At 36.6% G+C, this 26156-nt stretch overlaps 1 protein-coding gene across 7 annotated transcripts in view; it reads left to right on the forward strand.

Moving 5' to 3' along the window:
• Positions 1-26156, forward strand: part of CACNA1D (calcium voltage-gated channel subunit alpha1 D) — a 168950-nt gene that overhangs the window by 106177 nt on the left and 36617 nt on the right. For 2 of the 7 annotated variants that reach the window (XM_027886267.1, XM_027886266.1), the window contains exons 19-32: positions 169-313; positions 2062-2191; positions 4693-4752; positions 8727-8833; positions 9879-9966; positions 10436-10543; positions 10712-10764; positions 11013-11159; positions 11814-12015; positions 12712-12870; positions 13538-13648; positions 16681-16710; positions 19201-19284; positions 19614-19697. In XM_027886267.1, the coding sequence (XP_027742068.1) occupies positions 169-313; positions 2062-2191; positions 4693-4752; positions 8727-8833; positions 9879-9966; positions 10436-10543; positions 10712-10764; positions 11013-11159; positions 11814-12015; positions 12712-12870; positions 13538-13648; positions 16681-16710; positions 19201-19284; positions 19614-19697 (1508 nt within the window). The remainder of the gene's footprint in view (positions 1-168; positions 314-2061; positions 2192-4692; positions 4753-8726; positions 8834-9878; positions 9967-10435; positions 10544-10711; positions 10765-11012; positions 11160-11813; positions 12016-12711; positions 12871-13537; positions 13649-16680; positions 16711-19200; positions 19285-19613; positions 19698-26156) is intronic. The other 5 variants (XM_027886268.1, XM_027886271.1, XM_027886269.1 and 2 more) reach the window with 5 other exon arrangements.

Genomic DNA, 26156 nt, shown 5'->3' on the forward strand with positions numbered 1-26156 from the left:
AGCTCAGGCCTGGGCTGACAGTCAGAGGATTTTTATAGCCATGCTATCAATATATATCTATATTTCCTATAAGCCATGTATATTTTAATACAAGCTGTGCTTTTGTATCGTTATGAACAAAACCTCAATGTTTTTTAGTTTATAATAAAAGAAGTGTTTAAAATAAAGTAGGTGAAGATGAAGAAGATGAGGAGGATGAACCAGAGGTACCAGCAGGCCCACGCCCCCGGAGGATATCAGAGCTAAACATGAAAGAGAAGATCACCCCAATCCCTGAAGGGAGTGCCTTCTTCATTTTCAGCAGCACCAATCCGTAAATATAATTTTGAAAAATACCGATTTAGTCCATCGGGGTTGAACAGTGAAGCAACAGACCTCCTTACAAGGCTAGGAATAGAAATCTGGTATCTTCAACAGAACAGAGATTGGCTTTCCTCCTAAAGTTTTCATATTTATTTCATAAATGAAAAGAATTTGAAAAATATATTCATTTTCTTCCCACTGTTGAAGATAATAGCGTTTTGTACATATAGTGTGAAGTCTGCACATGTCTGGAAAGTGCCCTTTAATGTATAGCAACTATTTACTATGTTTGTCACTGGATATAAAGGTTGTAATAATAAGGTCTGAGCATCTTCTTCATGAAATAGAATTTCTTGTAGCCCTAGTAACCTTTGTGGAGCAATACAGGCAAGAAGAAGAGATAATAGAAAAGGAGAAAAGAAGGAGAATGGATGTGTGTATTCCTCTTAGGGTAACAGCATTTCCCAGATTGGAACAAACAGCAAAGATAAAGACAAATTATTTCAAAAATCAAGAATAATAATAGTTGGATTTTGCAGGGAATTTGGATCTTTCACCTCTCAGTCTAACTCCAGATGATTTGAAGTTCTACACTGCTGAGAAAGCAAACTTGACTAGTCGTTAAAAGTCATAAGTAATTGTTGGATGGACGTGAACAAGTGAATTACAGATTGAACATAGCTGGAACATTTATAGATGGCATTTTTATGAGCAATCTTAGAAGAGTTACTTGGCATGGAAGAATGCTGTCTCCTCAGTGGTAGGGGTCATCACAAGTTTAGAAGATGTTGTGATCATCAAGATACAATATTTTGACTTTGTATCTTATTCATCACATGTGTTGTCTTCAGAATTTGCAAAACACTGGAAAGAGAGTGCTTTAAACTGGTAATTTTAAGAACACATATGCTGAATGCAAAAATATTAGGTTTGTTGAATGTCAAATTGCTTTTGACTTCAGCTAACACTCCATATTCTCAGGCCACAATGGTCACCTTGCTTAAGTAAGGTACACTATACTCCAATCATCTACTTAATAACAGGAGAGCAAATTTGTCCTGAGCACCTTCTGATTCCTCAGCAGAATTTAGACAATTTCAGTGTTAGTCAGTTGTGAACCTGATCCTGCCTTTTTGGCAGTTTAATCCCAGACCTCCTCTACCAAGGTGCTCACCAGTCTTTGTGATAACCCTGGGCTCAATGACTCTGAGCATATGCACAGTTACACTTCACATCATGCAGCTGAAACCTCACAGCTCTGGAGTCTTCAACACCCACTTACCCTGTAATTCTATGAGATCTTCACAGAGATTCTGATTTGAGTTGTCTTTAAGTAGCACAGTGAGATCTGCAGCCTAAGGCACATCTCACAAGATGAGTAATTTTGACAACTTTGATAGGAATCAAATCAAACAGGGCATCTGAACTGACCTGTTATCTAGTGTTGGTCCTTTTGATGTTGGCAAACTGTACATGGGCAGTGGTACAAACACTGCAACTTGCAGTGGAATTCGTAACCCACTGGAAACCAACACCTCTCAGATTCCTTCGACAAAGTGCATCTTCACTACAGGTGAATTGGCTTTTGAATTTGTTTTCATTCTTAGAAATCTGACCAATGGCTTCAGTGTTTTCACTGCTTTTAGCTGCTGATTGTTGTTCTGTTACTGTTGGCAGAGTAACAGAAAACATGTTGTGTATTAACCATCTGCTGAATTCTATGTGCACTCATGGTTTATTTTTGTATCTCTTCTTTAGAATTCGAGTGGGATGCCACAGACTTATCAATCACCACATCTTTACCAATCTCATCCTTGTCTTTATCATGCTGAGCAGTGTTTCCCTGGCAGCAGAAGATCCAATTCGCAGCCACTCTTTTCGAAATAATGTAAGTCCCTCATTTTAAGATAAATTTACCCTCACAGGAGAATAATTCTTTGGGACTAGTGCCTAGTTTTTAATTTTCATGTTAAGAAACATTCCGTTTCCTTTTTCAAGCTATACATTTATATTCTTTTTGCTTTAAAAAGCACAAATGTTTGTAGTCAATTAACTTTATGGATGGAACATCATCGGTATTAGAAGTGTTTATTTTTTACGTAATATATTTCCTATGGCTATTGTTTATCAGGATAAATATGTTCAAGCTGAGTGTAATATCTATAATTTTCATCTTTTTGCATACTTTGCAGCTGGAGTACCTGATGTGCATTTCCCAAATCACTCTTAGTGCCTGTCAGTGTTTGGCACTGGTTTAAAAATGCCAGTTACAATTATCACTGTTTATCACATGTTGGGAATAGATTCTGACCTGTCCTCTCTTCTCCTTCACTGACCCTATGATATGGTCTTGGGGCACTTGGAGTGTCACTCTGTAGTGAGTGCCTGGATTCATAACAATGTTACCTCTTCTTTCAAAGAAACTGGTGTGGCCACACGAAGGTGTTTGGGTACCCCCTTTTTGGATTCAAAGATCCTTGGGTTCATGAGTGGTCATATCAGAAACTGAACAAGTGGCACTTTTTTCTAAACTCACATTGAAGAGGAGGATCAGAGCATGTCCAGCTCTTGCCTTGAGTCAGAGACAAACGTCATTTCAGCCTGTACACGAACCTGTACATTTAGAAGTGTTTCTGCATCCTTTTTTTCAGTTGTATTTGTAGAATCTAAATATTTGTAAAAGTATTAATATCAGAAATGTCTCTGTTACTCAGTAAAATTGTAGTTTATGTGCTGAGTAAACATCTGTAGAGATTGCCATGGAGTTAGAGGAACTCTGCTACCTCTTACAGGAAAGGCAGGGCTGCTGTGTCTGTAGGGGTTGTCTCTCTCTAGTTCTTGTTGGTGTAGATTTAACCTCTTTTGGCTCTTGGCATTCTCTGAACGCTTTTTCAGTAACTTCAGTAAGAAGGAAAAAGCTAAATCTTTCTTCAAAGATCAAAAGAGGCCAAAGCACAAAGACACTCTCCATGCACCGTTCAGCAGAGCTGTGTGCTTCCCATATCTATAGAACTGGACTAATGTGAATAAATCACACTAATGGTTAAGAAAAAGAGAGCTGGTGGGGAATACTGAAATTACTGCTATAGAAATGGCTTCAAGAGCTGATAATTATTTTCATAATAAAGGAACTCTAGGAAAATGTAGGTGATAACTGAAAGAGTTGTTCCTGTTTGGGACACAGACAAAACGTGTGAGGGATTTCAGAAGGGAATTACCCTCTTGTTGTAAGTATTCTCACATGCTCCAGACCTGCATATATTTCTTTTTTTCTACCTTCAGTGTTTGTGTTCCTTCCACCAGTCAGCTCAGCAATGCAGTGAAAGTTTACAAACTGGACTGCCTTTAAATATTTTAACTCTAGAATGAATTGTTTACAGATTAATCTTTGTTGAATGGTTTTATTATTTGCATTTTTTTTTCAGCCACAGCAAACTGCAGAAGGATGGGATCTTCAATGGAATATGGGGATAACATTATTTCCTTTTATTTGATCTAACATGAATACTTTTTTTTGTGTGTGTGTGTGTTGTCTCTGTATTTTATTTCTCTTTCCCATTTTGTTTGTTGTTGAACCATGGGCAACGTGTTTCTATGCACAACTGTTTGCTAGTTGGATTGCTGGATCCTTGAAACTAAACTCTTCCCCTACTGCAGTGCAGGTTGATCTTTGAATCATGTGCTGGTGATATGGCCACTTTGAGAGGGTGAAATCTGGGTTTTACTGAAATATATGTCCACGTGGCTGTTGACAGCAGGGAGGTCAATCCCACATCCACAATCCTCTTAGAAGTTTGCTTCTCACCATGCAATTGCTGTGGATTCTTTTAAATTTCCTACAAGTAAATCACTGCTGTATCTTCCAAGCTCAAGGAAAATGGGTTATAGCGATGATTTTAAGTAATTTAGTTATTTGTTAATTCACTTTGAGACACTTGAGCCAAGCCTGTTCAGGAACAATATAACGTAGCAAAATGTGAAATGATATGCAGTCTAGAAGTATCCACTGAAGTTTTATGATGCAGTACTTTGGTAAAAAAACCCAGATGTTATTAATACGTATTCGTTCTTTGTACAAGATTCTCTATCTCTGCTAAAGGCTGAAGAAAGTATCTGTGAAAGCTGATGGATGAAAGTCTGAATTGAAAGTGTTGTTATTGGGTCCTGTCAATTTGTTAGGGGTGAAATCTAATACCTAAGCACAGTGGTGTCTGTTAAATTTTTAAGCAAATAAAAATGGTTGCACAATAGCTGGAATTTCAAAGTTCTTTTTCTAAATTCTCCATCTGTCGACTTAGATTAATTCTGGTGTTGTTGTGCATGTGGTCTAAATTGTAAAAATTTATTAATAGATGGATTTCTTACTGTGGCACGTATTATACCTTGCAGATACTTGGTTACTTTGACTATGCTTTCACAGCCATCTTTACTGTTGAAATCCTGTTAAAGGTAATGCATTGTTAATTGATCCTTGTTAGCTCAAAAGCAGCTTTAGCAATAATGTTTGTAACTTTTTGTTTACCTTCCAGATCCTAGGGTATGCAGATTATGTCTTCACTAGTATGTTTACATTTGAGATCATTTTGAAGGTAACAGGTTTTTAAAGGAAGCTTGTTTAAAAGGATTTTCCTTGTGTGTCACCTGCCAAGAAAAGGCACTTGAAGTGTTCTTCGCCTTTTCTCTAAGCGATCAAAGCTAAACTCTTTTTAAACTAGAGGATTTTTTTATTTGACAGTTCCTCATAGTTTTGATTGGTCATTTTTTTTACCATTGGGTGCATGAAGAAGCTGATTTTTTACCATTACATCAGTTTAATAATTCATTTTTTACCCTTTTTAAACTTACAGTTGTCAGAAAAGGGAAAAATAATTCACTGCGCATGAGCTTTTCCTTCTCCTTGCTCTGGCATTTCCAAAAGAGATAATCAGTCTTATAAGGAGGGAGCATGTAATTTCTCATTTCTTTTGCTGAACTATATCCACAGAGCTAAAATAGTAGATAACTATTTTCTTGCAATAGGACTTGCAAGATATCTTGCATTTATCTATCTATACACTAAGATACTTTGCATTTATCTTGGGCATACATTTAAATACACAGACAGGCATAAATATGCTTGCTTAAATGTATTACCCATGCATGAGCCAAAAATTGGCATTTTAATGTATAGTTTGTGTACTGATTGTTGAGAATATCCATTGGGGTTACTCACATTTTTGATATATGAGAATTATTCTGGCAAAGAAGCCATTTAACTGAGGATTGCATTCACAATGTAACAAAATGCTGAACAAGGAAATAAAATTTTTGGTTGGAAATTGGCAAAATATTCTCTCAGAGATTTACACATGATTCGTAAACATTTTGTGCTGTGCTTATTCACTGTGAGGTTTTGTTTGAGTAACCCTGATTCAAACGCTTATAAATTGCTGGCACACTAAGAATCTGTACATAAACTTTGCATTTCCAGTTGAGGATTAAGCTTAACAAAATCTCTTCTCCCAGCTTTTGCTCATGTTGGTGTGCATACTCTTCACAATGCGATTTGATTAATACTAATTGATATAATATTTGGGCTGTTTACAAGATAAGCTGTACTGTAAGTAATAGACTATTTTTATGCTTGTGAATTTACTCCCAGACTTATGTTTATCCCCTTATTTCTCATTTTCAGCAGTGAGGAGCTTGCTATAGAATTGATTATTCATATAACTTTTGTAGTATGCTAAAACCAATACCCAGGTGTTTTGCTGCTAGAGAAAGGCCAAACTGAAGGAGAGGACAAAGCACTGAAAAGAGCTGCAACATTAGATCAGACTAGTTCTCAACTCTGAGTTTGAGAAGCCATAAAAAAATACATTACCACTGTTTCTGTGGCAGAAGAGAGTCAGTAAACTTCCACAAGTTCTGAGCAGCAAGTTCTCTAGCTCCTGCAGTTCCACTTGTGTTTCTCCAGGAGACAGAAGAGTTACAAAGCGTGGCATAATGAGGCATAACAGGATGTGTTAAGAAAAGCAACGTTCCTGCTGACTGCAAAAGACTGGCACAGAGCAGCTTCAGAGTTATCCAAGGGAAACAGGAAGCTCTAGAGCTTGGGCTGCTGAAATCTGGCAGTGTAAAACATTACAAGGAAACAAGGAGCCACATCACAGCCAAACATGTTGATGCTTCTGGCTCCGCTTTCTCTGGGAAGCTCTGCCCTGCGGTACATTCATTACATAAAGAAAATTAAATTGTGCCGTACCAATGCAATGGCCAGCCAGGCCACGACACATGTCCATGCACAGTGCCTGCTTTACTAACATCTCAGACACTGGCTTTGCTTGCTTGTGGCTGGAGCCCTCCATGTCCTCCGGGCTGGGTTTCGTGCTGTGCCTCTCACGGTATCCAAGTGGTACAGATGCTGCGTGTGTTCTGCAAGGAGAAAAGTCAAGGCTAGACCTGCTGTAGCAAGAGTATTCCATGATTTCCAGTATATGGCAGTATATGAAACTGAAATTAAGCTAACCAGAGGCAGTATTATCAGCTGCAGTGGAGAAACTTGTGAATCTCCAAAACCAAGCATTTAAAACAGAGTAACTCTCAGCGTGTGGGGAGTCTCCCTGTGCTCTTACTGCTCTGCAGACATGAGGATTTCCACATTACGTGGTGTTGAGTATATGAATGAGGATATGAATAACAGAGGAGTTGGAGCATCAGTTTAAAAGCATTTAAGAATTCTCTTATGACATTGAAATCCAGTTTACCATCCTTTTTGGAGTGCTTGGGAAAGGTGAAAGCATCAAAGCAGAGGTCAGGTTAGGGGCTTGTGCTTTTAACCTTGCCCTACTGTGCTAATCCCACACCATTTAAACTTGCTATAGAGAGTTCTAGTCAAATGGTTCCCCTGGGATTTGTAGTGATTGAAGTCTAAGTCTCCATATGAAGATGGGGAGATATATACTTCACTTGTACTTTTAAGTCAATATTTGAATTTATTTTTGTGGGAGTCATTACATGAAACGTTGTGTGCTGCTAACTGATAAAATACTACAGTATAAATGAGTAGTTGTAGATGAATGTAAATTTGATATTCAGGGTTATTTCAGTGTTTAACTCCCACTGATTTTAATAAGTTTACTCTGTACAGGTGTAAGTGAAAGAGCTAGGAATTTAATGGGAATTTTGTAATATAACTGTGTTATATCTCTCATGCCATGGCATAGGTTAGAATTTTAGCTTTTTTACTCTTCTAGCTTGGAGGAACATTTAGTATTTTGATCATGACAAATGAAGGCTCAACATGAGAATAAGGAGAGAGGACTTTAAAAAAAATGCCTATTTCCTTTACAGAGGTACAGATTTTACTGACAGTGATGGTTTGTCATGCACAAGACCTGCAAAGTTCGAGTAGTGATGCAGTTGACTGAGATACCTAATGCCTGTAGCTCTGTTATATATTGTGGAACAGTCTTAAAACTGTAGTAATCTGCTGTGAGGGGAAATGAAATAAAATCTTTTTACTACACCATGAGGAATAGAACAGAAAAGAAAGTACAGAGTTTGAAATCATAATCAATGTCAGATATTCTCTAGTGGCAGTGAGTTTTCTTACCTGTGGAAAAAAATGAGTAGCTGAGTATTCATTCCTCTTTTTTTGAGGCTGAAGAAATTAGAATCCATGTGCCTGAGCTGACTACTAGGTATTTTTCAGAGGTATCCATATTTTTGTTAGGAGTTTTTAGTTTCAGTGTTTCAGTCTTAAGTCTGTAACTATGGAAAGACCTACAAAATAGTCTATTCAGCTGGTGATTCTGTGCTTCTAATGGCTTAACTAGATTTCTCTGTGCATTTTTTAACTGGTACTTACTTGCAGTTATGGTAAGGGTCTAATCTGTAGATTAGGAACCAAATTCAGCTTTGAGATACCCAAGAACAGAACAGAAAAAAAAGAAATTAAGAAAAAGTCCACCAGGGAGAGCAAAGTTTGATATTCCCCACAGAACAGCAAAATTTGGAGATCTGTGTCCAAACTTTTACAACTTCTTCAATTCTCAGGGTAATATGAGTGATTAGGAGTCAGAATCTGGACCCTACAGTTTAGTAAGTGTGGCAATTTTATGGTTTTTTTGGTAGTAATTTTTTGAACAAAGGGCAAATCAATTCAGTGTAATCACCTCAGCTTGTCAGTTCTTCCACAAAATAAAACATTTGTTTGCATCAGAAACAATTAACATACTTTTTCGTGTTGCTTGAGCAGAATTTTTGTGATTTAAATGCAAGATTTAATGTACGTAGTGGGATTGTTTTATATCTCAATTGCTTTTAGAAAGTGAGATAGTATTGTATGCATTCACACTCTAGGCAAGTGTCTTGTAAACAGCCTAAATGTGAATTTGAATAAGCTGAAATATAGACTAAGTGTGTAACAATTGTATTTTTAGATGACAGCTTTTGGAGCGTTCCTTCATAAAGGGTCCTTCTGCAGGAATTACTTTAATTTGCTGGATTTGCTGGTTGTGGGTGTTTCTCTGGTATCATTTGGTATTCAGTAAGTACCATACTTATAATGTGAATGATGTGTTTTTGCTTTGGGGTTTTTTACTGAAATCAATGTTTCAGCTCCTTTTGTTCCCCCCCAGTGTGTGGGTGTGCAGTGTCAGTATTCAGGGTTGGGACTGGCAAGAGGGAGTGCTTTCTATGGAGATTGTTGTAATTCACTACTAATATGGGTTGGATATAATTTACTACTTCCCACTATTAACAAGAGATCAAGGAAGGGCACTATGGCTCTATACTGTATAGCAAGTATTACCTGGAGCTTCAGGAGGTTTATGTACCTTCTCCTGTGCTATTGCCACATCTGCAACCTAGTTTTGTCAGTATAGACCTACAGGGATATGTAACTAGACAGTATTGGAAGGGTGGGAGAACCTACACCTTAGTCAGGACTGTAAGTGGTAGTGAAGAGACTTCTTTGTTTTGTTTGGATCAGAGAAAGCATAATAAAAGAATTCAAAATCACCTGGGAAACCGTCAGTGGCTTAGAGAAGGCCAAAGGTGGGTGTCAGGCAATAGCTCCCCACTTTGAACTCTGCTGGTACCAGAACACTTACTGCACAAGCTTTCCATTACACAGCATGTTCTTTAAAAGGCTGTTATTGCCTCAAAATGCAGTCCTAGCCTCTTAGAGAGAATGTAAATGATTTTAGATCTTTTGATCTCCACCTACTCTGAAATTAAAGGCATTAATTGGTTTACAGGATTTATACAGTGTCTTCAAAAGAACTTGTCAGCAGTGAAAAATACTTTGGGGACTATTTTGCTCCATTATAGTGTCAGACAAGCTTCTGAGCTGTTAATTCCAAAGTTGCTCCAGAAATCAAAATAATTCATATGGTATTTATGAGGCTGATACTATTTTCTGGAGTTTACATGAAGGATCAATACAGAATAAAAAGTCTTGTATATATATATCTTGAGATTTTTTTTTTTTTTTAAATTTCATATTTAAGGAAGTTGCAAGAACATTGGTATTCTTGATAATGCAATCAGTTATCTTAAAACTAAAAGAATAACTCTTTTTTTCTCCCTAGATCAAGTGCTATCTCAGTCGTGAAGATCCTCAGAGTTTTAAGAGTATTGAGACCTCTAAGGGCAATAAACAGAGCAAAAGGACTTAAGGTGTTTATTTTTTTAAGTTTTATTTCTGTTGGTCTGATTCTCTATTCTGCCTCAGGTTAAAAAATTCTTGCACGAGAAACATTGTCTACAGAAGTTCAGAGAGTGAGGACATAAATCAGTTCCTGATTCTTAAACATATCTGATCTTAAACAGCACAGGTTCTGCCCACAGTTACAGGAGTCTGTATGTGGAGGAACTGCCACTGAGAACAGATTTTGACTAATGAACCAACATGGCAGTACAATATTTTAATTGTTTATCCATAGTGTTTGTGTGATTTTAGTCAGTTGATGGGTTTTATGTCAACACGTTTTACAAACAAATCTAGCAAACAAATCTAATTGCTGTGTTAGGTATAATACTGACAACACAAAAATAGTAATTTAAAAAATAGTACAAACCCAGACTTTTATGGTTTGTATACTGTGACAAATTGAATTAAATTTTTTTTTTCTTTCTTTCCTTCCAGCATGTTGTTCAATGTGTCTTTGTGGCTATCAGAACTATTGGTAATATCATGATAGTTACAACTCTGCTGCAGTTCATGTTTGCTTGCATTGGGGTGCAGCTGTTCAAGGTAAGTTGACTCTCAGAATTCACACTGCATCAAGAAAAGCAAAGCTGAGCTGAATTCTTAGTTCCTTGCTGCTGGAGCTGGGTGGTCCCATTCTGAACTAATCACAGTATGAACGTGTGTATTTTGCATATTCTGCATTTTGTCATTGCTTTTTGTTTTTATATGTAGGGAAAGTTCTACAAGTGCACTGATGAGGCAAAACAGAATCCTGAGGAATGCCGGTGAGGAGATCTTTGGTCTAAGAATGTGACACATTGTATTCTGAATAACTCAATCTGTATATGGGCAGGCATGTGTCAGGCCATTGAGGTTTGTGTAAATTGGAATTGTCATCTTAAACCAGAAAACACAGGTTGGCAAGGAAACAAAACAGGCGTAAGGAGGGAATAAAAAAACCAGTTTTGAATATTGTATTGAGCAACTCTGAGGTTAATTTAATGTTTCACTAATGACAGTTTCTTTCCCACAGAGGGATATACATCGTTTATAAAGATGGAGATGTGGATAATCCAATGGTCAAAGAGAGGGTCTGGCAAAATAGTGATTTCAACTTTGATAACGTTCTGTCTGCTATGATGGCCCTTTTCACAGTATCCACCTTCGAAGGGTGGCCAGCGTGAGTGGATTCTCCGTGTTTTCAAAGCATTGTTAAGATGGTTGCATTTTCCAGAACAGTTGGCTATCATTTACCAGGCATCTTTTGGAAAAAAAAAAACCAAACAGTTTTAAGTGACGGTATAGAAAGTTATTAAGAGAGGAAGTAAAAAACCCATTATTCTGAATCTGTGTGCTTTTCCTGTATTTTGGGAAAAGTAAGAAAAGTTAACTTTTTTATACTGTTTGATTCCCAGTCTTCCCATTACTTTTGCTATAATGAGCTGCTCCTCAGCTTTAATGGAAGGAATAGTTTTAGATGTTTATTTATTGATGCCTTTTAAGTAATGATAATTTGAAAATTTAAGGCCTTTGAGTAAAACTTTTGCTAAAAAATCAGGCAGTAGTACACTGCATAGAGAAACACAGGAAGAGCAAACTGCCACTCACTATTTCCCTAAGTGAGAAGAGTCTTAGAGAACAGCTTTATGTGGGGAAATAATTGAAAACTACCACCTTGACTCTTTCAGAAAACATAATATAACAATGCATGCTGTGATTCTTCTGGTTTCAGTATTATTGCAAACACTGTCAGTACCTAGGAAAAGCAGACCATTTCTGAAACCTGTTTTCTCATTTCAATGGTAATAACGATAAAATTTTGTTTCTTTTTCAGGCTGCTGTACAAAGCCATTGATTCAAATGGCGAGAACGTAGGACCTGTGTACAACTATAGAGTGGAGATCTCAATTTTTTTCATCATCTATATCATCATTATTGCTTTCTTTATGATGAACATATTTGTTGGTTTCGTGATTGTCACATTCCAAGAACAGGGAGAACAAGAGTACAAGAACTGTGAGCTGGACAAAAATCAGGTTAAAATAAATATTGAACTCTTACCTTTTGAAAGTGTCCTTTTTTCTTTATGCATGAAGAGCGTCCTTTCTGCTTTGGGTCAGAAGAGGGCACCAAACACATATCATAGTATTTAATAATTTGATTTATTTCACTATCAACTGGATATTGAGGTTATTATATGTTTCTCTTATGATTATGAGAATGAATCCATGAAGTTCCTACATATGTCACGTGATTTTGCTGGGCAATTTAATTAAACTGTTAGGAATAAGATTTCCTCAGTATTTGTTTTGCTGACTGTGGGTTTTTTTGCCATGTAGTCACATTGGTGATTGAAAAGGGAGTAAAGACTAAACATGGCTTATAGATGACTTAATATTCATGGTCTTAAGAGTCGTGCTTTGTACTATACATATACATGCATACAGGTGATTCCTGTGTGCTACTGCACTGTGTAAAGGCAAAACACTTGAGAAGTTCCACGGGCACTGTTTCATTCTTTGCATGTGGCTCAGTCGTGTCTATGATTGGATACAGCTGTAAACACCAAGTGAGGATTGGGAAGCTACTTGATTACTTTATTAATACGTAATAGTATAAAACCCTACCTCAAGTAGACAGACTGATTTTGAGTGTTCTATTTTAATAATTGTGCTACCAGTGGATTGCCTGTTAAGTAAAGTCTGACAGTTTTTGATGTATTTGCTTTACAGCGTCAGTGTGTAGAATATGCCTTGAAGGCACGTCCTCTCCGTAGATATATTCCAAAAAATCCCTACCAGTACAAGTTCTGGTATGTGGTGAATTCTACTGGATTTGAATACATCATGTTTGTCCTCATCATGCTGAACACCCTTTGCTTGGCAATGCAGGTAGGAAAACCAGAAGCTCTCTTGAAGCAGTTGGCATAAATTGCAGGGAAGGATGTGGGTGGTATAATACCTTTAATTTATGGCAACTTGTATTTTTTTATGAAGTGAAACTTCAAAAAACGCACTTTTGATCTTAGTGCTTTTCTGTGACATGTTCTAGTTGTCTCTTTCTTTCCCTGGTATTTCAGATTTTGATAAGAAAAAGAATGGTTTGAATTCAGTTCACAAAACCATTCTGCTTTTTTCAGTAAACTTACTTACACCGTATCCTTGTGATTAACAAACTTCAGGCTTTCTAAGCAAGTGACGCAAGGTTGTGCAATGTTTAAGTCTTGCATATAAAACTTGGAAAAATTAGAAAGGAGTCAAATACTCCTTTTTTGAAGGAACAATTTTCCTCTTAAAACCATCTCTCTGGAGATTCCCTTGGGATGTTGAGAAATGATTGGTTTGTTCTGCTCAGTGCCTAAACAGAATAGATTTAAACGATTTCATACTTGACCAAAGATACTCAGCTAATCCTGCATGTTTATAGGCATGCTTCCTAAATTTCACTAGAAGATGTTTTCCTGTGCTGCATTTTTGCCAGTTCTATCTTATGCTGCCTTTCTTTAACGTAATATTTTAAAACCTTTACTTCTGTAAGTATTTTGTTTTTAATTCACAGCACTATGGGCAGTCTAAGCTCTTTAATGATGCGATGGACATTATGAATATGGTTTTCACAGGAGTGTTCACTGTTGAGATGGTTTTGAAACTGATTGCATTCAAACCCAAGGTAAGTTTAAGATATACTTTAATTAGGTCATCACCACAGGAATTGAATATAATGAGTTTCACACTAGCTGTGCATTACTCAAAGAACAGAAAGAACAAACATTTTACCACATTTATCTATCAGTGAAAGCTAATAAAAATGTAACTCCAGGAAATTAAATGCAGATATCAGAAAATGATCTCACAAAGCAAATGATGAGATCTGGATTATGCTGAGGTAATGAAAATGTCCCTTTCTAAATCAGATCAATCATTTCCTGTTACAAGCATTACCACATCTCCTGTTCTGGGTTCTACATTCATTACTTTACACTAATTTAATCTCCAGTAAAGACTTGTATGTTATGCTATATCTCCTATTCTAAAATGCAAAATTATGTCCTTACTTTATAAAATACAACTAAGTATTACAAAAATGTACATAAATAATTTGCATATTCAATAACCTTCTTGGATTTTTATATTTTCAGTTATATATATATTTATATACATTATATTTGGTAGAAGGCCCCACACTGAGTAGTTGATTCCTTGCCTTAAAGGGACACTGTCAATATGACTGATGCAGACACATTTTCAAAAGTAGATTTGCAAGAGAGACTGATAATTATAATTACTAACAGGAAAAAGAAATTATCCTGTGGCAGCTAATGCAGTCATTTTGTTCAGTTCTCCTACTGCCTTTATGAAGTGCAAAAGTTAGTGATGAAAAACTAAACTAAATTTTTTTTCAGTACAACAAAATCAGTGTTTATTCTGGGCTTATGTCTCTGTAAATAAGTCGAGTGTGTTCACTTGCTACACGTGGAATTTGAAAAAAACCAGACGTGCCATTTGAAGTTTACTGATCTCACCATCTAAGGCTGGTGCTTTTCATTTTCCATTACCCTTCTTTTAAAGTGAGCAGAATATCTGCATCTGCAGCTGGCTGTGACCTGTGCCCCTCCCTGGTGCGAGGCAGTGAAGGCTCTGTGGGCAGTCCTGTCCTTGCTTTAACCCCCCAGCTCTCGTGCTTTTACAGCACAGCTGCTCAGAGCTCAGCGTGGAGTAGGTGGATAACTGCTGTTCAGCTTTTCAAAACCACTTGTTCATCAGCTTGCATTTAGTACTGGGCTCAGCTGTGGAGCCTGAGCTACTTGATTTAAAGCGAGCTCATGTTTGCCTGCAGAAGTGAACAAATTATCCATCACTTGAGATCTGATGTTGACATGTGAACTGTGGAGTTCTGGGTGAATGCTTACCCGCTCTCCTGTAGTCTTGCTCTGCCCTGTCCAGTCCATTGTACATTTCTAATGAATTTATTTGTATTTTTGTGTCAACTATCTTATTTAAATACTAAGGGTTTCACATTAAAAACAGCACAATATGAGGCCCCAGAGGAGACAGCTCAGATTTGTGGACCGCAGTGTCATGAGTTGCTGGTTGTGTTTCCTGATCTGTATTTCCTGTTCTATATCCTTGTTTTGCACAGAAGACTTTGCTGCATTTTATCATCTGCTCTTTGAAAGAAGATTGTGAATCCTTGTATGGTTCTCCATGCACTTGTGACTGTAGTCAGAAACAGCAGCTAATGCAAAATACAGTGGTCTGGTCATGAGTGTATAAATCCCAGTGCTCCATTTGTACTGTGGGCTTCCTACTTGTTATCAAATGCAGTGTCTTAATACTGGTCTCTAAGACTTTGTACAATTTGAGTTTTAATTCTGTTGCCACATGCTTTCTATCTGATTGGATGCTTTTACTGTGAGAGATCCCTGGATCTGAACCCTGAGAGTTTGAAGGGCAGATGCTGCCAGTGAAAGGTCCTCATTTCCTGAATTTTTTTCCCCCACAGATGCAGAACACTTTTAACTTGTTAATTAGTAGGACAAGGTTAAAAGACCATGGTATTAAGCAGAATTTTGGAAGAGACTAATGAGCAGGAAGGGAAGGGAGTTAAATATTTTTAAAGTTGTTCCTATTATGTTTTGGAGAGTATAACCTTTTAAATTGCCAGATACCCCTTAACAAAACACCTATTGCTAACATATATTTCATACTTCCTTAATAATCACAAGTCAACTAGCAGTCTTAAGCAGAATGTGAATACCTTGAATTTTAATTTTAAACTAGATACATGCTTAAAAGAACAATTAATTGCTTTTACTAACATTAAGATTTTAATAATAGTAGGAACAATCTGAAACCCAATTTAAGAGTTTGCTTTAGGGTCTGTGAGGGAAGACTGATTAGTTTCTTCTATGTCTGTGTCACTGGTGGGTCTCTTAGACTAGTCTGACAGAATGAACAGTTTTATTTATTAATTATGTGCATTTTAAAAATTGTTTCAGAGGTGCTCAAAGTATCAAATAAACCCTCCATTACTCACTGTAAAAATAAGAATAGATAAAAAACCTGTTAGTTTTTATCTCATCTGCTTGACAGTGTCCCCTTAATATGTTGACAAAAATCCTGTGTAAACTGTGATCTTTTGGTTTCTCTGGTCATGTAAATTCAGGCTACTATAAATAATTGATCCTCTTACTATAATATTGTGTTGTTTAAAACCAAGGCACCGCAGGCTGCCTTCCAACTCTGAATGATATAAAATTTGAATAAGTGCTAGATATTAATGTGATGCTGAGTGTCTGGCTCACTTGACTGGGAGATTGGATCACATAGTACTTTGCAGAATGAGACCCTAAAATTTTCAAGAGAGTACTAAAAGGACTAAAATATTTATATGCTAGATGTATAGAAACATATGTTACTGTTCATTCTCTATGTCTCTATATTCCCCAGGATTTGTGATTTTGTCCTTCAGCATTTCTCAATGAGCAAATTTTTTAATAATATAAATTAAAAGAGCAGGCCTTTTTCTTCACATTGTTCTTTACATTTACCAAAATCTGTACTTAGCATGGATCAGTGCAGTGCTAAACAAAATACAACTATGGAATCTAAAGTAATACATCAGCACATACCGTCTGTACAGCTTCATGATAGCCAGTGTTGCTTAAACTTGTAATGATTTTCCATGTCGTTTTACATCAGATTTTTGTAAGAAAAAAGGAAAGATGGCTAGTAAGTGAATTGATCTTGGGTCATTGCAGTGGTGAAAACAACTTATTTGCATGATGTTTATTTGCTGTGACTTGTCCATTCCTCCCTTTTCCAAAACCATCTTTATTTTCTCTTAGTTTTTTGTTTATTTGTATGCTTTTGCTTTACATATTACTTTGAACAATATTTGTCTATACTGATGGAAAAGGTTTCTTAAAATAAATAAATGTATAAAGTATTTTAACTGTAAATTGTTTTAGCTGTTTTGAATCAAAGTGTGATTTTTTTTATTTCAGTGCTTTATATTGTAGCATGTCTAGTAAATTCACTTCTTCTATAGCTGAAATTCACCTTTATTTGGAGGACCTTTTTTGATTCCCATTGTAGAGGAAGATGAATAGCACACCTCAGGATTGTGCTGATTATGTGTTTGCTGTTTGCCAGTAGTCTCTTATTTTGTGTGTATATATATATATATAAATATTGCTATTTTAAAAGCAAGAGAGATTGTTAGAAATGAGGAGTGTGACTCACCAGGAAGGATATTCTGAGAGTAGCTCCCTTGCTTTAGTTGGCAGCTGCTAATCTCTGTAGGATTATAAATTTCAGTACTGTTGAGGTACTGAATGTATGATGTTTAGTAGAACTTTGGGAATGGCTTGTTCTCATGAGGCAGGATGAGTTGAGAAGGAGTGATAGGGAATAGGGATAGGGAATTGTGCAGGAGCTCTCAGAAGAGGAGAAGTTTTTTCAGGAGCCCAAATCCATGAACACTTGCTTTTGCCCCAAAAGTGGACTTGATAGTTAATCCCAAAGAACCAAAACATGAGGTGCCAAGGGCTGTAGAGATAATCATACTCTGATCTGTTTTCCTTCCTTAAATGAAGGGATGATTATAGCAATTTGTGTTTTAAAAGGGCTAGAAGAGAGTAGCATTAAAAACATAATGAGCCTTTCCTGTCTCTGCTCAGTTCTTCCTCTCCTGGAATAAACTGTAGAGCTGCTACCTACTGTAGCAGGTCTCTCATAGTCTCTAAGAGCAAATTTCCACACAAAATTAGCTTTTTAATCTTTTAAACTGTGAAGTTACTAGGGTTCTGACAGTTTAAAATCTTAAGAAAAGCATCAGTCCATTTCTAAAATATTTTGGGACTGGTTTTGCTTTTCTGTGCTAACAACTCCTGTAATAACTCAAACTACTCAGCTAAAACATTATCTTATAGTAAATTGTAATAATAAGTGTAAATAGCACATTTGTACTTTTAAGCTTTTTGCTAAATATATTATTTTAGAGCTTCCGTAGCGGCTGACAAGCTAGTATTTTAAAATTTTAAAACTTTTAAAATTTTAAAAGTAGAATGTACGTATACAAAATGTCCATTTTGGCCTCGGTCACATAATGCACATTCCTTAGTCATGGGTGGCTGATAAATTAATATATCTGAATGTCATAAAGGGCAAGTTCAGTAATTTTTGCAATTCTGGATTTCTGTAATAGCTAGGCAAAATCCACATATTGCAGAAAACCTACATCTCTTGCCTCTGCAGAGTTGTCTTCAAGAGCATAATATGCCTTGATTTGTTCCCAGTGACAGATTGATCCTGGGACCCACCTCAAGAGTTTCTTCTGAAATACCTTTTTGCTCAAAAGTGCAGTTTTCATGCCAATAGTCAGCTAATTGCATGACAGCACTTTGTATAACCCTTTGCAGCAATGTCCCAGTAAATATACACATAGGGAATATATATTTAAAGCCATAAAATCTCAGAAGGGTGATTAAGCAATTTATGAAAATGAATTTTCAGACATTGGACTGGCTGCATCATCAGCAATAAGAAATTTTTTAGGGTGCTGTGGTTTCCAGCACTGACTTAACTGGATACAGAATCAGGCTGTGACAAATGTAGTATGAGTTCCTATATTAAACCTAGTTTATGAACAGAAGATTAAGTCAGTTCTCTAATATTGATGCACAGTTTCACATTAATAATTGTGCATATTTATCCAGTGATGAACTCTGACCCTTTAAGTATTTTTACCAGTCGCTGAGATAGGAAAATCACAAAATCCTTAACATTAAGGAGCCTTCAATTGGCTTGGTCTTGCAGAAATATTGTAAAAGGGATCTTGTCTTACTCATTAAGGTATATATGTTAGAATTTTTCAGCCTTGCTGGAAGTCCAAACCCAGTTTTGGATGATGGCTTGCTTGCCAACATTGTGCTTTTCTGGTGGTGTGTTCTGCACGTGTAGTGTGTGTGTGTGTCTGTGTGTGTGTGTCTGGACATGTATATATATAAAGTATATATATACACACACATGCACATATATGTTGCTTTTCCTTCAGTAGGCAATATTGCTTTTGGTTTTTTTTTTCTTTGTTTTGTTTTCTCATTAGACCACAGGTTTTGTTTAACTAATTTCTGTTTATGCAAAACTAAACAGAAGTATGCAAATATTTGACATTTCATGTGTAATCACAAACGTTTGCACCCTGCCTGCTCTGTTCAGGGCTATTTTAGTGATGCCTGGAATACGTTTGACTCCCTCATCGTTATTGGCAGCATAGTAGACGTCGTTCTCAGTGAAGCTGATGTGAGTATATCCCAGCTTACTTTCCCCAGTCCCTACTTCTCTTTCTCTGTCTCCCCACTATTTCCATCATCTGGACAAGTCACAGATTTTGATCTGATGTTTCTAAAGTTTGAGTACAGACCAGTCATAGGTCAATTATGTTGATATGGGAAATAAATAGCCTTTTTTTTCTACCAATTTTTTTGAGCTATGGAAGGGAAAGATTAGATTGTATAGTGGTACGTCAGAGAAGCCTAGAGTGTTTCTGTGTTATAACACTGTCCTTTTCTTCTCTTTTTCTGTTTGTGTTTTTCTCTTGCTCTCTTTCTGCTGAATGCTTGTCCTAACAGCACTATTTCACTGATGCATGGAACACTTTTGATGCCTTAATTGTTGTTGGTAGCGTCGTTGATATTGCTATAACAGAAGTTAATGTAAGTAGCAACTGTTCATGCACTAAAAAGTAATTGCTGTCATCAAGAAATACAGACAATGTAAAGTTAATCCCCCAAAAATCCTTTTTTTAGAAAAGTATGTTTAATCCTGGAATCAAAGACAAAAACATTGATATAGATGTTTGTAGAAGCTGTTATGACTTATTTATATACCTGTATAGTTGCACATGCACAAAGCATAGTGACACAGTAAGAATTAGGTTTTTTCCATGTGTGTAAATAAAATATTAAAAAAAAATTATATATAAAATAGAATTTAAGCTTCTGTTACTATTTTACTTGAAGCCCAGTGGGTTTTGTATGTGATGTGAGTAAGATAATTCAAGATTCTGTAAGTTGTTTCAGTGCCTCAGTTTAACAAATAATGATTTCTTGTTCTGTGGGAGGGGTGGGCTTTAGAGTGCTGTTAGCATTTGTCTCTCATGAGGTAGCAGGAGAGCCCATAAGAAAGTAAGGCTTTCCATGCTGTGGAAAAGAGAATATTTACTCTTTTCCTATTCCTTTGGCTTTTCCCATCCTGCAGTAAGTGTTTTGAAATTGGAATTATTCTTAAAGTACTTGGAAAACTTCATCTTTCACCAAAATTTTGACTGATGGCCATTACACATGTAGGTGTTGGGACATCGGATTCACCTTAAAATTCCTTCCTGATCTTGTGTTAAAGTGTGAGAATCTCATGAGTGACTGCAACGGTGTGATGTGATAACATGGGAGCAGGAGAACCTTCTCCTGACCTTTAGATTTCAGGCTGATTTTGCTCAGTTCTCAGTGCGTGATGGATCTTTCTTTGAACTGAAGGAGCTTGAGCTGCCAGGGAGGGTCAGTCAGCACAGAACTGCAGTGCCCCATTGAGATATTTTTTAAAGTATAGTTACTCTTTATGGACTAGATTTTTAAATGCTGTCTCTGATTTACTTTTGATTGTTTTTTTTTTCTTTTCCTTTGGTTTTGTTCAGGGTTTTTTGTTCCCTGAGAAGTTTAGACTTAGACTTTCAGCTCAAGTATTTACAGTTTCCATCTTCTGTCACAATAGTATAGATGAGCATAGTATCTGAGGAGAGTAAAAAGACCTGTCATTTACAATAGCTTTCCCTAATAACTGCAGAATGTGTTTGACTGCAAAGAGATTGAAAGATAGCTCAGATGTGCTTCCATGATCAAAGCAGATGTCCCTGCATTTAACACTATTTGGACAGTGTTAATTTGACAGCATTACTTGTAACTGATCACTGCTGAGCTTTCAGCTGGGAAGAACACTGGCATTTTAGTAATTCTCACACTTGTCTTGAAAATATTCTGGAGATCAAATAGTGATCTTCAGGATAACTACAAACACAGTCAACAACTAGCACTGTCATTTCTCAGTTTTCATGCAATAGTCACTGGAGGAAAAGGGCTCATCTTTGATTTCTTTAGTTGTGCACAGCAGACTATTTGTGTACTAAGTATTGTCTGTTTCTGGTCGTTCCAGTTTTGTGTGCTTTGTTTGTTGAAGTCAGTAGTGTATTACAGTTTCAATATGCTCTGGAAACAGCTCAGTGTCATTCTGATGGTCTACCTGTGGATACTTAGATCCGTTGCAAAGGACAGCAAGTCCTTGTGGCACACAACAAGTTTGTATCTGACTCATTTTTTTCAAGACAATGGGTTGGACTGTCCAGTTATTTATCACCTTGATTTCAGTATTCAATTCTGGAAATTATATGTTGTCTCTTTTATTTTCTTGTTAATTTTCTTTTTTTAAACACTTTATAATGTATATGCTGCCCTGAGGGTGGTTCTTCTGATCCAGTAACCTCCCATTCATTCACACGTAATCCAGGAAATTACTGTGGTTTGAGTATTTTTAGTGCCTGTGGAAGTCAGTGTTGATTGTATTAAGCAATGAACTACCTCAGAGCAACATATATTTTGGCAGTAAAAAATTGTCTATGATTGTTTTTCTTAATTTACTCTTTCATTTAATATCCCTTCCTTCAGTCTTCTTTTATGAACCTAATTGGTTTTCATGTTCATTTTATTTTTAGAAATTATTAGAGGCAAGTATATATAAGTAAATATATATATGGTATAGCAACAAAAAAAATTAAAACCACTACTAAAACCTATATAATTACTTTTGGGCTCTGTGGCCTTTTGTTTTCAAAAAGTTTCACATAACAAGCAAGACCTTGTGTGGTCATAGAAATGGTTCCTTGTGAATTAAAAAAGCAGAGGAATGATTGTGAGACACAAAGTGTTGTCAGCCCATTCTCAGAGATGGACATATATAACTTGTGACAATGAGAGATAAATCTGAAATAAAATCTGAATAAATCAGTAAGTTATTAAAAGGAAATAACAGACATGTTTCAGTCTGGTGTGATTGTATAGAAATGATGTTATTTGCCAGCTCAGAAACCATTTGGATGACCAACACTGAAGGACTTAGAAGCATGATCACATTGTTGCAGTAACAGTTACAAGGGGTTTAATTCACATATTTTATGTAAGTTTCCTTAGCCATTCATGTGCTGCCAAAATGTCGAAAAAATAATGCAGAGTTCCCTTTCCTTTTCTTCTGTGCAAATGTTTAACGCCACAACTATAGGACTAATTTTATTCTTGAAGCAAAATTCCAGTTCTTTGCTGGAATAAAGCTTAAACAAAGAGCATTTATATCTTCATCCTGAGCCCCTCAGGAAACCCATTTGTCTTGAACCACCATTGCAAATACACACAGCTTGTTCAGTGCCTACACTGCTGGAACAGCTGGGAGGGGCTGGGAGCAGTTCATACAGCAAAAACCTTTGGCAAAACTGGAATTGGATGTTGTGCCATTTGGCAAGAAGGAGCAGCATTATTGATGTGGGATGCTCTGTTGGTTTGCTGGGCTGCTGCTGGAGTGTGTTTTGGGAGGGCTGGTGCTTATTTTTACACAGTTACCCACTCACCCAGTAACTGGTGGGACAGCTGGCCTTGGTTATGCGGAGGAGTGGAACAAAAACCTCATCTTTACCTCCTGTAAGAGATTCTGGATTCCAACTTTGAACAAAAGCAGTCCAATTCAGTTTGGAATCATAGAATCACCAGGTCGGAAAAGACCTCTGAGGTCATCAAGTCCAACCCTTGATCCAACACCGCCGTGGTTACCAGACCATGGCACTGATGCCACATCCAGTCTTGTCTTAAAAACCTCCAGGGACAGTGAATCCGCCACCTCCCTGAGCATCCAAAATGATATCACTTTATGCATCCCTATCATATGTTAAAACTTTCCTATCATATGTTACAACACCCCTATCATATGCTACAACTTAGGTTTTGGTTACAGTTATTGATACCGTCATTATATTTTATAGACTTTTGCAAATGTATCTCTATAGGCTCAAGGACAGGTCAGAAAACTACATTCTCATATGGCTTTGCTTTCATTATTATGAAGTTTTCTTGCCATTTGAAATCTTTAGTGTGTTGCAATATTTGATTTGGAGACAAATTTCTGAGCTGCTTTCATGAAGATGTTTACATTAATAATTTATTTACTTTATTGCACAACTGAATATTTATTAGTTATCATATAATACCCTCTGCCATCAACATGTTATGAGCTTAGAGTTTTAAATACATCTTTTACAAGGGAAAAGCTATTTTTTTTTAATCTTCTAGGGGTTCTTCACGTTGACTCAAAATTTTTAATAAATTATGTTTATAGGCATTTGGTTAACGTTGAACAGGGAATATAGAGAGCATTAATAAGACTATGGAGAAAATGACTTGCCCACATCTGAATTGCAGTAACTGTTCTCTGAACAAATTGTATGTGTATATGACACACATACAGTACCCATTTCTGGAGATATTTTGGCAACCTGAATGTTTTCCTGCATATGCTGTTGTCATCATATGTGTTTGTCATTCAGATGCTTCCTTCTATACTTGCAGTGCAGATGAATTGTCATTATGTGTTCATTTGTTCTGGCACACTCTTGAACCCTTTAGCACAATCTGTTAAAAAGAAGCATATATATACTAATATCCACTGTTTTTCGCTGTGTTTATCTTTTTCTTAAGCACAGACCTAGAGTTTGCTTCCAATGCATGATGCAATCTGTTTCACACTGTTCACAGTTTTGACATTGAAGTTCTTTTTAGTCAGGATGTTTATTTTGAACATTTGTTGCAATATCAAGGGTGTAATGAGGAGTTCCTGCTTAGAAAATGTGCTAAATTTTTCATAAACAGCATTAGTACTTGACCAAAAATGGTAACAGGTTGAAATCAGTGAGTCAGAAATTGAGGTTGATCATGGGTTAATCTGTTTTGAGGGTTAGGATTGTTTGGGGAAGAAAGCTGTTCTGTTGCACTTTGATTAACTAAAAAAAGAAAAATCATAAATTACTACCTATTTAATGTTGGCTTAAAATTCCATAGTTTTGAAGTGCTATCCTGACCCAGGCTCTGAGTGTAGCTGGCACATGGCTGAGAGAAAAGATAGAATAATGAAGGCAGTGTCTGCCCTCATTCACCTCATTGCAGGGTGTCGCTGAGCCAAACAGGGAGAGCAGGAGATGATAATTTATTCCAGCTGTGCCCATTCCCAGACTCACATTCTGAACCCAGAATCACATCTGTCATCTTAGGAATCACACAGTCCCATGGGGGACAAAAAATTCTTAATGATGACCAACCAGTCCTGAAGCATTGGAATGATTGGTGGAAGGTGGGAGGAAAGAGGAGGCTGGAGGTAGATTTTTCTGACCACAGGAAATATTTTTATTTGCATTCTTGTCAGCAGACATCATCGACAGAGACAGTCTGTGCTGTGCCTGCCCCCTGCTCAGTCTCAAGTCCATTCTAATACTTCCTCTGCATATACATAAATGTGCCACCTACTGACATGTGCACAGGCACGTGATATTCCCCATCTTGCACATCAGATTTTGTGTTTGGGTGGTGTATGATTATCTCCAGGAAGCAGATGTTCTGATTTTGTCAATCTGTCTGTTATTGTTGCTGAAGATTGTGTTATCTTTACCTGAGTAGCCCAGATTTGAGCATTGCTTCATGCTGGATGGACACACATAACTGTTAACTAATTTTGTCTCCTAAATGAGCATTTCCTTCATAAATAAGTATGAATAATGTTTTCTTTGAGATATATCACTGTATTAGTTTCATTGTAATTGGTATTAATAACGTAATCCAAGCTGCTGTGTTGTCAGAGGGAAATGCCAAAGAGAGTAAAAAATGAGATACACTCACTTTAAAATGTCAAACCCAAAACACTTGGCCAGTGATGGGCAGAAGTTGAATACTTTCAGATCCATTAGAAAAAACTCCTCTGGTGCGAGGAGTTCATGTTCATATTTTGTTTCTAGCATCTATCTCCACCTTGGTATTAATGCACAATTTACTTTCTGTGACCAGAGTGTTTTTCATTGCTGGCCTGAACTTTCCAGTGTCTGTAATTGGTGATTCCCTGGATATGACATCCTGACACTTCCCAGCAGTGACAGATCAGCCATCAGAAACAGGCAATTAGAACTGTTTAGTCCAAAGAAGCTGAGAAAGAGGCATTTGTGAGAGGAGTGTGTGTTACTCGATCCTGGGCACATACCACTGTGCACAGACAAATACATTCAGTGACCTTCAGCCAAAAAAAATTGGAGGGATCATCATTCCTGAGCACCTGCAATAGAACTATTCACTTAGTTTGGGTAATCAAAAGTGAGAAGGAAATAATCATTAGGATAGTAATATGTAGAAAAGCTTTTTTTAACCAACTTTTCCTTTTGTGAGTTTTTTTTCATAAGCAAGTCATAATGCAAACTCGGTTGTTTGTTTTGTTTTTTTTTTTTTTTTTTTTGGTACAGTGATTAATTAAAATATGTAGGAACAAAGTATCCTTTTTCTGTTATAATCTATCACATTACCTATTGCTATCCTAATACTGTTCCTAGCTTATTTGGGGCCCAATCCTGCTGCTGTAAAAACTAGTGGGAAAAACTCCCAAATGCCAAACCCAGCATTTTACTTTGTTTTTAAGTATCAGTTTGTGTTGATACTGTAATTCAGTCTGATCTGTATCTGCCAAATACTTAGTTCTTTGATGATGCAAAATATTGAATGTTACTTAAATAATCTGCTCACTACATAAGACAGTATAAAGCTCAACATGAGTCAGTCTCCAGAGATTATTATGACATTTCAGGCTTCATCTGCAGAAGGTATAATGAAACCCTCTTTTTTTTTTTTTTTAACATCAGATTAATAGGATTTTTTGTCTGTATTAATAAGTCAATAGCAGTGTGGGTCTGTGTGCACTAGTGCAGGTTTGGGATGGTTATAGGTAGGCAGCTTTGCAAGAATTTGTCTATTTCTTGTGGTATTGTGACATTTATGATGTTTGCAATAATGATTTTCTCCTTAATTATATTTTGATAGGTTTATTTCAAA

This window comes from Empidonax traillii, unplaced genomic scaffold (genome assembly GCF_003031625.1).
Source record: "Empidonax traillii isolate 1590-97213 ecotype Southwest subspecies unplaced genomic scaffold, ASM303162v1 scaffold182:size1009393, whole genome shotgun sequence".
NCBI lineage: Eukaryota > Metazoa > Chordata > Aves > Passeriformes > Tyrannidae > Empidonax > Empidonax traillii.